The 14731-nt window shown below is 57.2% G+C and overlaps 3 protein-coding genes across 3 annotated transcripts; 2 read left to right on the forward strand and 1 right to left on the reverse strand.

The window, feature by feature from the left end:
* Positions 1–72: 72 nt before the first annotated feature.
* On the forward strand, positions 73–1823 carry LOC113208537 (putative fatty acyl-CoA reductase CG8306; the record flags this gene model as incomplete). Its single annotated transcript, XM_052276462.1, is given in 4 exon segments — positions 73–265; positions 364–603; positions 698–955; positions 1048–1823. Coding segments are annotated over 4 exon segments (830 nt in total), but the record flags the coding sequence as incomplete, so codon positions are not given.
* A 543-nt stretch (positions 1824–2366) lies between these two features.
* LOC113208545 (ionotropic receptor 75a-like) lies at positions 2367–5722 on the forward strand. The gene is made up of 11 exons (XM_052276461.1): positions 2367–2465; positions 2532–2679; positions 2778–2941; positions 3024–3143; positions 3230–3433; positions 3513–3643; positions 3741–4110; positions 4194–4406; positions 4487–4761; positions 5021–5236; positions 5437–5722. Exons 1-11 carry the CDS (start codon positions 2448–2450, stop codon positions 5507–5509), a joined length of 1932 nt encoding a protein of 643 aa, XP_052132421.1. The 5' UTR covers positions 2367–2447; the 3' UTR covers positions 5510–5722.
* Positions 5579–13134, reverse strand: LOC113208554 (alkylglycerol monooxygenase). Its single transcript, XM_026425602.2, has 9 exons — positions 12180–13134; positions 10727–10854; positions 10454–10605; positions 9545–9648; positions 9037–9199; positions 8785–8936; positions 8567–8701; positions 7301–7414; positions 5579–6538 (listed from the first exon to the last, which is right to left on the reverse strand). Exons 1-9 carry the CDS (start codon positions 12330–12332, stop codon positions 6263–6265), a joined length of 1377 nt encoding a protein of 458 aa, XP_026281387.1. The 5' UTR covers positions 12333–13134; the 3' UTR covers positions 5579–6262.
* Positions 13135–14731: the final 1597 nt, after the last annotated feature.

Below are 14731 nucleotides of genomic sequence, written 5' to 3' on the forward strand. Positions count from 1 at the left end.
TATTATTGCCGAAGAACTGTTAATTGCCTTGTCATTGTAAGTTTGAAGTATATATTGTTTTTACTTTTCTAGTTACCTGTGCTTGGAAGGAGCCTGTGCCTGGATGGATCAACTCCAAAAATGGACCTTCTGGTTTCTTCATGGGTGCAGCTAAGGGAGTTGTTCGTCGACTTCCTGTTGGAAAAGAGCTAGTTTATGACTACATTCCTGTTGATGTTGTGGTCAATGAAATGCTGGTGTCAGCTTGGCACACAGCTACAAATAAGTATGTACTATCCATTTGTGTCCTTAGTTGGTTTTTCTTCTTATGCACCTGTCTGTACTCAATCTGTACAGTAATTAATTTTTTCCCTACCTTTTCAGGCCCAAAGAAATGCCAGTTTACCACATCACATCTAGCACTTGCAATCCATTCCGTTGGGCAACTATTGAAAATCGCATTCCTCACCAGCTTGATTCACTCCCCCTAAAGGCAGCAGTGTGGTACCCAACGTTGAAGTTACTTCCATCTCTCACTCTTTTCCGAATCTCAGCCATCTTTGTCCATTTTCTCCCTGCATACTTCTTTGATGCCCTCACAGTGGTTGCTGGTGGTAGACCCATGTAAGTCAAGTGCTTTTATTTTGTCTTATTTACAAAGATATTATTTCTGTCCCTTTATTCATACTTACATATTTGTAAAATTTTGTTTCTATAGCCTTGTTCGACTTCACACAAATGTAAGCAAGTCTCTGGCGCGCCTTGCTCCATTTATTTTTCAAGAATGGTTCTTTGACAACAAACGGACTTTAGAACTACACGAATCTCTGAGCCCTGCGGACAAAGAGGCTTTCGGACTTGACATTCGCTCTATCCAATGGAATGATTATTTTGAGCACATGCATGCTGGTGTACGCAGATATTTGAACAATGAAGAACCAAAAACTCTTCCTGCTGCCAGGAAGAAGCACAGGACGTAAGTATATTCCTCAAACCTAATTGTATTAATATTATTATTTGATACCACCTTCGTGAGCTTGACCTAAAATTACGTTTCTTTTTCCTTAGCTTGTACATCTTGAACATCCTTGTTCAAATTGGATTCCTGTCAACCATCTGGTTTGGTATTTCAAGACTGCTGGGAATGACCATGACTTCTACAATCTGGCTATATCCTATTTTGTACTTCCTTTTCAATCTTCTGTAAACCACTGTGTTAACATTTTGAGTCTGTTTGAAGTGAAGCTCTTTTCTTCTCTCTTTTTTTTTTTTGCAATGGCATTGGTGTAATAATGTTTTAGAATCTAGGTGGCTATGATTTTTGGATGATATGAAACATAATGTCTTCATGATAAACTGTATTTTTTATTACTTTTTGTTTTGTTGCTTTTACTTATTTTTTTAATGTTTTTTTTTTTTAACTTTCCAGTTTTAATAGTCAGTACTAAAATAGTCTATGCTGTGCATCTTTTTTCCTTTTGTACTTTCGATGTGGAGTGGAGTTACTGTAAGTGAATTACTTAGTCCCAGTGATTGAGAGATTGTAGACTGGATGATTGGTGATTGTTTTCAATTGTAAAACTAATTGTGAATCACGGTGCATTTTCAATAGGTATGTCAATGAATGTTGAAACAGTATTTATTGTATGGTTGATCTAATTGCATTTAATTCTCATGAAATGCATCGTTTCTGATTAACTTCATCATTCCCTCAAGAATGATCAGCGCAATCTAATTTATAAGCTTCCATTTTTGTGAGCACCTGTTTGTTGAATATTTGTCGCTTTTACATTTTACTATTCTCACATTGCATTTACTTGGTAAATACAGTATTTTTCCAACAACCACAGTTTCTGTCACTTTACTAACCACCTTCCTAGGTAGCCAAATAACGGAAGGCTTACTTGTTGCTGCCATAACCTGATGGCCCACTTTGAGCCAAACGACTGTCAAAATGATTCCGATGAGACGAAGTGGTCATCATGTCACCTCTGTCCCTTCCAGTAACATCGCCACCACCGGAGGGTAGGAAACGGGCCGTGTAGGGGAGGACGCCTGGAGGGTAGAGGGTAGGCAAACGGGACGTGCGGGGCGTCTGGAGGTACTGGAGGGTAGTGAATGGGACATGGGGGGCGCCTGAAAGGTAGTCAACGGGCCGTGCTGGTGCGGGGCGCCTGGAGGGTGGGCAACACACCACGCGCCCGCGTGTCGCCGGCGGCGGCCGGGAAGTCCCAATTATCGATGCGAGTCCCGTATGAAGCAAATCGTGCCGACGGCGCTCACGTACACGACACAAAGGCCCTTTTTGTGGGACGATTTGCGGTCGCCGCGGCTGGGAACCGCGCCGTGCTCGGTGCATAAACCATGAGGCGGGGGGTGGGGGTGTTCTACTGGGGTGTTGTGCAGCGGCCAGGGGCGTTCCGCTGCTGGCCGGAGCCGCTGCACGGAGCCCTCTCCGCCCTGGAGGCATGCTGTCGCCGTGCGAGGTGGGTACGGGCCGGGTGTGAGGGTGTTTTGGACCCCACGTTGGCGTCGACGCCGTTCTGTTGCAGAGAGCCGCCCTCCACTGCACGCTGACGGCCGCGCTCTGCCTCCTGGCCTGCGACTCCCTCGACGTGCACCTGGGCAGGGCCGTCTCCAGGAGCGTCTTCCAGCACAAGGGGCTCAGGCACGTGGTCGCCGTTCTCTGCGATCATGCCGGTAAGTGAACTATACTATGTACTTGGCGTCCGCGGCGGTGGCGTGTGGACGTCGGGTGACTGTGGGGTGGGTACGTCGTGTATTGCTCAACGGTCTAGACGCGCTGCTCTGGGAGCGGGAGGTCGCCGGGACGGGCTCGACGTACATCGCGACCCCGAGGCCGAGCGGGGCGGAGGTGCGGCGGGTGCTCGGCGAGGCCACCACGTCCGTGGGCGTCTTTCTACACACGGGCTGCGCTGAGACGCTGCGCGTCCTGCGGCAGGTACTACACCGTCGAGTACCCGGGTGGTGGCGCGCCGTGGAGGCAGGCAACACGTTGCACACCCGTGTCTGCCGTCTTGCAGAGTTCTGCGGCGGATCTGCTCGGCGGCGGCCGCCACTGGGTGCTGGCGGGGAACGCCTCCTCGACGAAGGCCGAGATGCGGGATCTCGCCGAGAGCCTCGACCTGCGCCCGGACAGTGAGGTACGACGCCGTGCCTGTCGCGACGACGGCGGGGTGCAGCTAGGGGCTCGCGATCTCCCACGTTCTGCTCTCTGCCGCGCCGCGAGGTGACGCTGGCGTCGCTGGCCTCGGACGGACGCACCGTGCACCTGGTGGACGCGTTCCGGCCGACGGTGAGGTCTCGGGGGCCCGTGCACATGCAGCTGACGGGGACCTGGACCGAAGCCGCGGGGTACGCCGCGTTCCTGCCGGGCACGACGTCCTCCAGGAGGCGTAACCTCTACGGCACGGTGCTGCGGGCGGGAGTTCTGGTACGGCGTTATTTCGAGGGAAGTTGCCGACGACGGCGGCGGCGGCGGCGGCCCTCCCCTGACCTGGCTGCTCGCGCAGGTGAGCGGCTACCGGGAGGCCGACCTGCCGCACGTGCTGGGCAAGCCCAAGGACAACGCGCCTCTGGTGTCTGACGTGGCCGCCTTCAGCCACACCCTCGTCTCCCACCTCCAGGACATGCTCAACGTCTCGTAAGCGCATCGCTCTCACTCAACGATATATCCTGTTATCGGCGACGGTGTTGCCTTCTCGACCTCGCGTTGACGTCGTCGTGTCCCTGTGTCCCAGGCTGCGCCTCCAGGGCGGCCACTACTTTACGCTGCTGCGGCGCATCGGCCGGGGCGACCTGGACCTGCTCGCCACCGCCACCGAGATGCAGGCCAAGTACTGGGACGTGATGGACTACGCTTGCATGCCGCTGTGGACCGAGCGCCGCGTCATGGTGCTCAAGAACCCCTCGGCGCTCTGGTCGTACAACGCCTGGCTGCGCCCGCTCGACGCCAAGGTGTGGTACATCCTAGTGACGCTGGTGCTCTGCACGGCAGTGGTGCTGCGCGCCGTCGGCTACTGGGAGGTGCACTTCGACCAGGGTCACGTCGCCGAGGAAGACTCGTGGGCGTCGGCCGTCACCACGGCGCTCAGCATGGTGTGCGCCCAGGTCCGAGACAGGTCGGAGACTCCGGCACGATGTGAGACCTGCAGACTGTAGACTTCACTGACCCCGTAGCTTCTCACTCTCAGGGGTTCACGACAACGACCAGCTGGACCAGCAGCCGCACTCTGCTGCTCGTGTTCGAGTTCTTCAGCCTGTTTGTCAACCTGTTCTACTCCAGCGGCATCGTCACGTTCCTGCTCACCTTCCCGCCGCCGTTCGCTCACGACGTCCGGGACATGATCGACAGCCCGTTCGTGATCGGCGCCGACCAGGACGTCTTCAGCCGCGCCAACTTCACGGTCTGTGTCGACGAGGTGGCGTGCCGGTTGGGTGACTGCTTGAGGGACGGCGTATGACGCGGAGGTGTTGGAATCCACAGAAGTCCTCGGACGCGCTGATGCGCGAGCTATACGACAGGAAGATCAACGAGACGGTCGGCGGGGGTGGCTTCGTGGACCTGCGGGAGGCAAGCGCGCGGGCGCGCCACGGCAGGTTCGCCGTCGTCGGCTCTCCCTTCCCGATGTACGAGATGCTCGCCACGACCTGGTCGCAGTCCGACATCTGCCGCTTCCAGGAGCTGCCCCTGCTGCCGCCGGCGCTGCTCGGGCTGGCCACCCCTAAGAGGTCGCCTTACCGGGAGCTCATCAACCAGGCGTAAGTGTTGCCCGAAGGCCGTGCCCGCCCGCGGTCGTACCTCAGGCCGAGGGGTACTTCACTTTACTTTCAAGCGTGTACCAAAGTTTCCATGACGTTTTTCTGGATTTTCTCTGAATTGTTCTGATTTGTTTTTTTGACTGTATACGGCATACTCTAATATGTTTGAGTGAAGCACCCCTCGTGGCACGCCGTGAAACACGGAACCAAGCTCGAGGTCATGGTCAAGGTCGTGTTGAGGGACATATGCCTTGTGCAGGCTGCTGCTGCTGGTGGAGCGGGGGCAGCTCGCACGGGAGCGCCTGCGCTGGTCGGTGCTGCGCCCGAGGTGCGCGCTGAGCGACGTCACCGAGCTCGACTACGTCGGCCTCCGCCAGGTCACCCCGCTGCTCAGCTTCGTGGTGGGCGGCGTCGTGCTCAGCCTGCTCATCCTGACCCTGGAGCTGCTGACCGCCAACTCCAAGTACAAGGACAGGTGAGCCGGTCCCGACCTGGACCTGGGCCGCGAGTGGGTTCTGGAACCGGTGACCCCCCCTAGCGCGCGTCACGGACTTGTGAGATTTGTAATCCTGTTGCCGACTGGCTGCTGGCCTGGCCTGGCGTGGACTGTTTTACTGTCGCTATCTTGGATGAGACAGTTATTAATTACACGTGTTTATCCCTCTCCTGTCACAGAGACAATCCTGTCATCGACCTGTTGAAGGAAGTGACACAGATCAACACCGAGTCCAGGAAAAAGCAGGCGTAGATAGTGGTGTATCTACGAGAAGGGTGAGTTCGTTTTGGGGGAGGGAAAAAAATAATGAACATCAGAGGGTTTCGCATCGGCGCATGTTTTTATATTCCTTATACTTTCGCGTGCGCTTTTCGGCACGAAAGAAGCTTCGCGACCATACAGCTTGTCAAAGTTTATTATAAATAGTTGAAAGTCGTTTTCTACAAACTAATGTCATAAATATGCCTATAAATCAATTTGATAATGAAGATGAGATTATAATTAAAAACCAGTCTACGTAGAATGGCAGAATGGCATCGCTCACGTATAAAAATATAATATGTCATAATGTAAAACTTAACGAACACCATTTTGGAATACTACGCTATCACATTGAGGCGTTATGGCACTACGAACGAACACATTGAGACTCCTTACGTACGAATGAATCACTCATATTATTATTAGTAGTAGTTATTAATTACAATTAAATAAACTAACCCTACTCCGTGGGCCCGAGAAATTTTTGTCTGATCTATTTACTCTTTTTGCGTACCCTCACCGAGCCTGGACACTTACTGCGCTAAAAAAAGTATAAACTATATCACACGTGTTATGGCACTGTGAACTCGATGTCGGGTTATCTCCGTGGACTAACAGTCTCAGGGAAGATTCATTTTTTAAAAATTCCTTCTGGTAGAGACTGTTCTGGTGGGTACTGTCTCAAAAACATTGGCACAAGTCAACGTTGCTTGAGGCCGCGCACCGCACCCTCGCGGCGGTGGCCTACTTGGTCTTGATCTTGATCTGGAGGACGCGGAGCGCCTGCAGCGTCCAGAAGAGGCCGGACAGGCCGAAGGCGATCTGCAGCCCGGGCACGAGGAGGGCGCAGGGCGCGCCGGCGAGCAGGCCGCACACCCGGGGCGCGGCGGCCACGAACACGGCGCAGCGCGCCAGCTCCAGCAGGCACACGCCCGGCCGCCCGTCGAACATCATGCCGATGGTCGTGAGCGACGCGATGATGTAGGCGACGAAGCCGAGCACCACCAGCGGGCTCATGCTCTGCGGGCAGGAGGAGAGGGCGTGTGAGTGGCGCACAACAGGTAGATACGGACACTTTTCAAAATGTTTATGTTGATAAAATAAAATAGCCACTTTTTCTTACTACATTAAAATTACTAAAAATTTCTAAAAAAAAAAAGTAAAATTTACTGAAGAAATTGCTGAAAAATTTCGAAATCTAATCTTTGTAATTTATTCTCAATTTTTCACTGAAGATCTTTAGTCCTTCCGCCCTTTAAAACCGCCGATTCGCCAGGCGCCTGCTGTAGTGGAGCTAGGCTGCACCGCATGCACGCGTGCGTGCGGGTTGCCAGCTCGCTCGGGCTGTAAGGCGCCGCCGCATGGTCGGCTCGGGGGACGATGTAGGCGAACCAAAAGGCGAACCTGTTCGCACGAGCTGCCGCGAGACCTTCCGTGAGAGTGAGCCGCACCCGTTACACAGGCAACAACGCCAGCGCAGCAGGTAAGAGAGGCAGAGGACCTATTTATCGCCAATGCCGATGGGAAGGGAATGTAGGGCGCGCCCGCTGTCCCGACCTTCCCTCCTATGGCCGGCTATCGGCCGTAGTTGCCCTCATCCGGTCACTACTATTGTAAAACTAACAATTTTCAGCAATGTTTCAAATTCAATTGGAAATTGGACTTTGTACAATTAACGATAGTGTTTTCAAAAACCACATTAATCTAAAAAATACATTAAAAAAATAGGAATTGATCGTGTATGATCCCCGGTTTGCACGAAACATCTGCAGATGCACTCACCATGTACCGCAGGGCGAGCTCCTGGAAGCCCAGGACGACGAGCAGGAAGTGGGCCGAGAGGTAGACGTTGACCCAGACGGGCAGGCGCACGTCGTACTTGTCGCGCGGCTTCACCTGCGGGTGGGAAACAGCTGGGAGTCAGTTGGGTTGCCTACGCGGTCGGGGAGCAGAGTAGCGGCGGTAACGCGATCGCCTGGGCTTTGCGAGTACTCGGGCCGGGGGGGAACACGAGAAGCGAGACCGCGAGGGCCAAAGCCGGAGGGCTCCGGCCATGCTCCGGCTCCGCTCCGGGTGCCATGGGCAGGGCAGGCGCGCCGGCAGCGGCAGCGTGGTGTATCCAGTGTCTGCGCTCGGAGGATCAGCGCGGCCAGCGCGGCCAATGTATCGCCTGGCCAAACCGATACCGAAGCGACCGGCGCAAAAACCGAACACCGCGCGGACGGAATAAACTCGGTCTCGGCGGCCATAACGAGTTGGGCGGCCGTCTGTGACTTTTTGTCTCGATTCGTATATTCCTATTTCGCGGTTTTTCGCGGGGCCCGGGAGAGACACGACCGACCAGTGGGCGGGCGGGGCGACCCCCCCCCCCCCCGTCCCCCTTGTATAAAACATATATCCGTTAGTGGCGTGGCAGCAGAGCGCAAGGCTAGGCCGTTCATCAGGGAGTGCTTTAATCGGTTCAGCGATTCAGAGGCACACGTCGACAGGCGACGCAGCAGCAGCTGAGGTGATTACGTAAACAAAAAGGCGACGCGCGACGCGGGCCTCTCTGCCGTGAGCAGTGTTGCCAACCGCGCAACGACAGTGAGGAAGGTAAGGGGGCGGGACGTCCCGATCCAACGGAAAACGTCGTTCGGGCGTCAGTTGTCTGATGGCGGGCTGGACGACTGACATCGGAATGATGTTAGTTGATGGCAGAGTGATTGATGCCGTACCATTGGGGGCCGCTCAGAAACCACGCGGAGAAAAGAAGGGAGGGGTACAAACAATATGGGGTACCAAAATGGTCAGGAACATCATTGGATCTCATAGAGACCCCGCGTGATATTTGTACCCCGTGGTAAAAATATCACGTGGCCTCCTTGGACTCTAATTACCGTCTTGGCCATTTTGGAACCCCACATTATTTGTACCCCCTCTTGTCCACGGGGTTTCTGAACGGCCCCATGGGGGTGTGGCAGTCGAGGTCAGTGTGCCTAACACCCTAACAAAAAAAGAATAATAGGGGCGTGTCCCCAGAGTACACGTGCGAGCTTTGCGACTTACGTCAATCTTGTCCTCCTCGGCGCCCGTCCAGGGTCGGCCCGGCAGCCAGCTGGGACCCTTGACGACAGCGGACACCTTGTTCTTCCAGCCGTTCATCGCGCGGACCTTGTTGATCACGTTCTTGTTGTAGAAGATCTGGAAGCGGAGGACACGGCTAGCGTTAGCGACAAGAACGCCGGACACTCTTAAGACCAGACGGCCGTCGCCGCGTTGCTTACCTGGAGGTAGAAGGGGTTGAAGGAGGGCTGGTTGAAGACGAGGCCGTAGACCGTCTCCTCCTTGGGTCGCTCCTCGGCGAAGGTCCCGAACAGGCGGTCCCAGATGATGAGGAAACCGCCGTAGTTCTTGTCCAGGCAGTACAGGTTGGAGCCTGGAGAGCGTCAAATTAGGCGTCGTTTAGTTACTACGATGCATACAATGGACGTTACAGAAACGTGCCAAAATAAGTAGTTTCGGCGCAGACAACTGACCGTGGTGCACGCGGTGGTGCTTGGGCGTGTTGAACACCCACTCCAGCGGGCCCAGCGTCTGGACCGTCTCGGTGTGGATCCAGAACTGATACAGCAGGTTGAACTGCTGGTGGGTGAGGAAGTGCGCCGGGGGCACGATCAGCGCCATGGGGAGGTAGAACACCTGGGGGAGCAGAGGGAGGGTGGTGGTGCGTGAGACTCGCGGGCAAGAGATAGAGCGAGAGAGATAGATGTTCGAGAAGCTGGTCTGTAAATCTGCGATCAACCACCACCGCTTTCTCAACCGCTGGCTACGCGGAGTGGAGAAAAACAACGAAATGCCGGCGCGATTAATTCAAATAGCCTCGGCCCTGTCGATGAGGGGAAAGTTTTTCATCAAGTCAACCCAAAAACGTGAGCAGGTGTTTTTTTTCTCCTCTTGCTCCCGCTATTCACCGACGTCGTTCTCGTGTTTCTAGAAACGCCGCCCGAACGCGCGGGAGTCGCATTTTGAGAAGGTTTTACTTACAAATCCGCACCATCCTTGCAGTAGAGACTGGCGCAGGCCGACGGCCAGGTTGTAGTCCTCGGAGCTGTGGTGCACCTGGTGTTGCGCCCACAGGATGTGCACCTCTGGAAGGACAAAGAGTGCAATTTTAAATTAGTAATTTAAAATTACGGACGCGGTTGCTCTCGAGAGGTGTTTTTGGTGCATGATTGTTGTGGTAATTTGCTGTGAACCAGAACGTGAGCCTAAGCTAGTGTCGGTCAGTGTTCGGATCACGTGTCGTCTCCTCTAGAGAGCTGGCGTATTCAGGTCACGTGTTTTTATCTCTCTAGTAGTGGCGGCGTAGTGGTACCTTGGGGTCAACCTCCAAAGAACACGTGAGTTAATCCGGTGAGTTATATCCGGTCAGCGAGTGGAAGTCACGTGTCGTCTTTCGAGTGGTTTTAGGTACCTTATGGAGAAATGAGAAACGTGTGAGTTAAACGTTGGTCGGCGTATTCAAGTCAAGTGTCGTCTCTCGAGTAGCTTGAGTACCGTCTTTCGAGTAGATTGAGTACCTTCTGGAGAACACGTATGGGTTTAAGTTAGTCAGCGCATTCAAGTCACGTGTCGTCTCTCGAGCAGTTTAAAGTACCTCCTGGAGAACAGTGAGTTAAAGTTAGTCGGCGCATTCAAGTCACGTCACGTGAGTTAAAGTTTAGTCAGCGGTCAGCGCATTAAGTCACGTGCCGTCTCACGAGTAGCTCAAGTATCTTCTGGAGGACACGTGAGTTAACACGTGTGCTTACACGTGAGTTTAAGTTGGTCGGTGTGTTCAGGTCACACGTGCCGGTCTCTCGACTGGCGTTGCAAGTCACTGAAGCGCAGAGTTGTTTGTCTTTGTGTTTGCATTACAGGTTACGGGATTGGCAAATGCGAACTACCACTGACCGTGGCTGGCGCGGTGGACCCAGTAGTAGCAGAAGTCCACGCCCACCAGGGCCAGGTACCAGGTAATGGCCGAGTCCCAGGGCAGCTCGGCCAGCCTGAAGTTCTCGTAGATGTAGATGTACATCCAATGCTCGGCGCCTCGGAACACCAGTCTGTGCGGGCGCAGAGAAAGAGAAGCCGTCAGGTAAGGACAAATGAAGTGGCAGACGGCCGCTCAAGCCGGCAAATCTTGGCCAAAGCCGCAGTTCGGAAACCTCTCGGAATGACCTATACCTGCCGCACTCCTGGAAGATGCCGTGCGAGATGGACGTGAGCGAGTCGTTGAGGCGCGAGAGCGGCTTGTGCTCCAGCCAGAGCACGAGGTTCTCCAGCACGATGAAGGCCAGGAAGTACGGCCAGGCCTGCGAAAGAGAAAAAGGTGTGGGTGAGTCGAAAACTAAATCAGTGACTTCTTTTCCATGTCACGTGTGACACGAAGCTGTCTACCAACACGTAAGCATTTCCTCCCCGTCCCCGAAAAAAGAACCCTCGTTGCATTGCCGTCATGCCGAGTCGAAGACAACTCGGAAAGCCTCTTCTGCCTTTTGTTTTCGCGGTACGAACCCCACGGCGGGCGGCGGGCCGCGAGCGAGCGGGGGCGTCGACCGCGGCCACACATGAGTCACTCGTTTAAAACGAGTAACGCCAGCGCACCCCAACCCCGCGCCGCAGGAGGAGACGCGCCCGGCGGGAAAATCGAATTCAATTTGGTTCGGTGCAGCAGCAGGCAGAGGAGAGGAGCAGCAGCGGTAGCAGCAAGGCTGTGTCGCACTGATTGGCGATCCATCCCTTTGCCCCCAATCCCCTCCTCTTTCTAGGCCAGGCGGCGACGACAACCAAAGCTGCTGTGCGCTGTGCGCCCGCACCGCCTGATGCAGAAGAGGAGGGGGGGGGGTCTAATTGAAGACTCTTCTGGCGGCGGCCTGTCACGTATGTGTGTCTCGTGCCGAGTAAACAAACGTTGTCACGTGGTACATAACGCGCTCGGTATGGTCACGATATATATGCTGCACGTGTTGTTGGCGTTATTCAGCGGGGTCGCTCTATCGCCGAAGCGCAAAATTTTGTCAGTCTTGTAGCATTTCCATTTTTTTTGGTAGAAGTAGCGAGGAGGAAAAGTTTTCCTCGTTCGCGAAGGGAAGGTGGAGGTGGCGATGGTCCTGATTGACAGCCGGCGACGCGCTATCCTGCCATGTCCGCGAGTGCACTCTCGCACGGAGATAACGCGCAGATACCTCCCCCCCCCCCCTCCACCATCTCTCTCGAATGACCGAATGTCGACCTGGGACGAAAGAAAACAGTCAACCTGTTTGCGGTTTCACCCTGGTGTTAGTTATTTAATGAGCGTGTACGGTGTACTTGTCCCGTACGGGCTGCAAGGGTACACCCCTTCCCCCCTTTCCCCCGCTCCCCCGCGCTGGCCGCGAGTGCAACGTCAGAGGTTTGTGAATAGTATGCGCGGCGACGGGACGCCGTGCGGCGCTGGCACTCTGCCCGGGCCGGCTCCCCGAATACACGAATACGAATACCAATCTAGTGTAAGTCTATCGTCGTCAGCGTCGCAGTCGGACGATATTTACGATCCGCCGAGGCCGTTAACGGTCCCGGCTGGGCAAACAACGACGCCCGGGTGGCCCGTTCAGTTAAGCGGCGGATCCGTCCTCCGGCCTCCCTGCGAAACACTCACCTGTCTGAAGAAGAAGGGCACCTCCTCGGGTGTCTTGTACGTGGTGAGCTCGGGCTCCACCATGTAGAACATGCGGCCGAGGCCCTCGAGTGGCTGGGCGAGGAGGCCGCCGACGGGATGCCGGGGCAGGGGCAGGACGGTGGCGTTCGCCATGGTGGCGACGGCGGCGGAGGTGGAGGTAATGTCGTTGCTGGTGCACTACTCGGCGAAGGCGCTGGGGGAGCCGACGGCACCTACTGGAGGCGACCGCCGGGGCACATAGTCACAAACACTAGGGAGAACGACGCACTGCGGCGCCGACGAGAGGTGGCCGTCGACGGGGAGGTGCCGGTGGCGCTATCCGTCGGCTGGTGCGGTATACACGTCGACACGGAGGTGCGCCCGGGCTAGGACTGATCTGCCAGGGTGGCTCTCGCCTGGCTGCGTGGCACCCGCCTTTGGGACGCGCCCAGGACGCCCGGTGCAGGAGGGGAGGCGTTGCTCCTCGCTGGTTGGTCGCTGCTACTGTGCGCTGCTGCTGCTACCGCTGCTACTGCCGCTGCTACTGCTGCTGCTGCCGCTGCCGCTGCTGTCTTTGGGTTGCGTAACGCGCGCCGACCAACTTCTCATACTCATAGGGCCGAGCCGAACACGAAGAGGATGAGCCAGGCGTAGAAGGCGAGCCGGCGGCAGCGGAGGTCCAGGTGACCGAGCGCGGCGGCGTCGCGCAGCATCGGGGAGCGTCGGGGGAGGGTGCGAGCGAGCGAGAGCGCGAGCGAGACACGGGGAGCGAGCGAGAGGGGGAGCGAGCGAGCGAGATGATGACCGCGTGGTTTGTTATCGAGGTGTGAGCGCCTGCGCCGGCGCCGCGGCTACTTATAGGCGCGTCTCGGCGCGGCGGCTCGCGGCGCCAACAACAAGCTCGGCGCCGCGCTGCTGCGGACCCTGCCGACCCTCCGCGCTGGCCCGCCCAGGACCGCGACGACAACGACCGTCCCCCGGGGCCCTCCGCGGCCGACTGCTGTGCGCCCTGCCCCCGCGTCCCTCTGCTTCCGCCTCGCAGGAAGCAGACAGGCAGGGCACGGGGAAGACCCACCGGCGCACCGTGTGGGGGGCGAGCACCCTTGGGGGGGCGGCGGCCGGCCCCTCGGCGCCGGTGCCGACGGCCACCCCCTCCTGATGCCGCCCCTCCCCCTCCTGGTGCCGCCGCGGCAGGCAGGGCAGGGCCGGGCCGGGCCGGGCGCGGCTGGCAGCGCGCCTGCAGGGTCCCCGGGCGGGCCGCGCGCTCGCCGCCCGTGTTGGGCGGGTGGCCCACGCTGCCTGCTCGCAGGCGCTCCAGGAGGGCGGGCGCGGAGCGGAGCGCGGCGGAGAGCTCGGAGCACCCCGGAGCGGGCCGCTTTGTTTGTTCCCCGCGGGTTTCTATTCATCCGTCCATCCGTCCGCCCGACGACGGGCAGAGAGAATAGAAGAGTACACTCTGTGTAGGACTGCAGTCGTCGAGCTTACGTAAAAGGTTTTGACCGACGAGCCTGCAGCAGGGCGGGGTGTGGCGGCCTGGCCTGGCGGGGCGGGGCGGGGGGCCGAGCTTAGTTAGCTATGCAACGGCCGCGTGCCACGGGTACTGAGGAGCGACCCTCCCCTCCCCTCCTCTGGCATCCACTCCTCACCCTCCAGCCGTGCGATTCAGGAGATCGTTCAACACTGCCCTATGAGTGCAACAAGGACGGAGCTATGCGGGACGTACAGGAGAGCCTCGCTTGAACGATCTCCTGAATCGCACGGCAGGCCGGCCCCATCTGCGCTCGGACTGGCAGAGAACTCCGCTGAATCTGGCCCTGTTTGTTGTCACTTGTTGTGTTGGGCTTGTTATTGTGGGTGTCCACTCTGCCGCACATCGTTCGGGTTGTTGATGCCCCCATGAGAAACACTCCTCCTCTCTCCTCCTCCTCCTCCTCCTCCAGCTGCCCCTGACCGTCGTCCCTGTTATTGTTTCTGCGGTCGCACCGGGGGCGACGTAACCGACACCGTTGCCCCCCTCCCCCCCTCCCCCCTTGCAGCAGGGGTTCGACCCGCAGGGGGTGACCGCAGGCCCGCGGCCCCCGAGGCCCCCCGAGGCCGTACCCCGACATGTCGACCGCAGCCGTGCCAACTGCAGCGCGGAGGACCGATTTGAGGGCACACGGGCACACGGACGCGGGCCAAGAGGAACTGAAGTTCCGTCACGCTCCTAGCTAAAGATAAAGCCTGGTTTTAGGAGGCTGAACCGGCTGAACCATTCGCGGGCAGGCAGCCCTACCGTCAGCACCCCGCGGCCGATAGGTCCACGCCGACGAGCGCAGTCTTCAGGATGCTGGGGCTGGTCGCCGCGACGATGATCACGGCGCTGCTGCCGCTGGCCCGTGCCGGCTGCCCGTGCCCGACCCCGCACCCGGCCGCCGAGGTGTGCGGCTTGGACCAGCGCACCTACCGCAGCGAGTGCGGCCTGCGCTGAACCGCCCCGGTCAGTACACTCCCGGGCCGCTACTACTACCCCCGGGTGACACAGGGCATTTTTCATAATTTCCGGTACACAA

This window comes from Frankliniella occidentalis, unplaced genomic scaffold (genome assembly GCF_000697945.3).
Source record: "Frankliniella occidentalis isolate FOCC.00 unplaced genomic scaffold, Focc_3.1 Scaffold3023, whole genome shotgun sequence".
In the NCBI taxonomy this organism is placed as follows: Eukaryota; Metazoa; Arthropoda; class Insecta; order Thysanoptera; family Thripidae; genus Frankliniella; species Frankliniella occidentalis.

Excerpts from the sequence above, each read along its gene's own strand:
- LOC113208545 (XM_052276461.1), top strand. Across the intron at positions 4,407-4,486 it reads TCAGCCGCGCCAACTTCACG|AAGTCCTCGGACGCGCTGAT; the intron begins GTCTGTGTCGAC and ends TGGAATCCACAG. Across the intron at positions 5,237-5,436 it reads AACTCCAAGTACAAGGACAG|AGACAATCCTGTCATCGACC; the intron begins GTGAGCCGGTCC and ends CTCCTGTCACAG.
- LOC113208554 (XM_026425602.2), bottom strand. The coding sequence starts at position 12,332 with ATGGCGAACGCCACCGTCCTGCCCCTGCCCCGGCATCCCGTCGGCGGC. Across the intron at positions 9,200-9,544 it reads TGCAAGGATGGTGCGGATTT|GTGTTCTACCTCCCCATGGC; the intron begins GTAAGTAAAACC and ends CTGCTCCCCCAG. Across the intron at positions 7,415-8,566 it reads CCGAGGAGGACAAGATTGAC|GTGAAGCCGCGCGACAAGTA; the intron begins GTAAGTCGCAAA and ends TCCCACCCGCAG.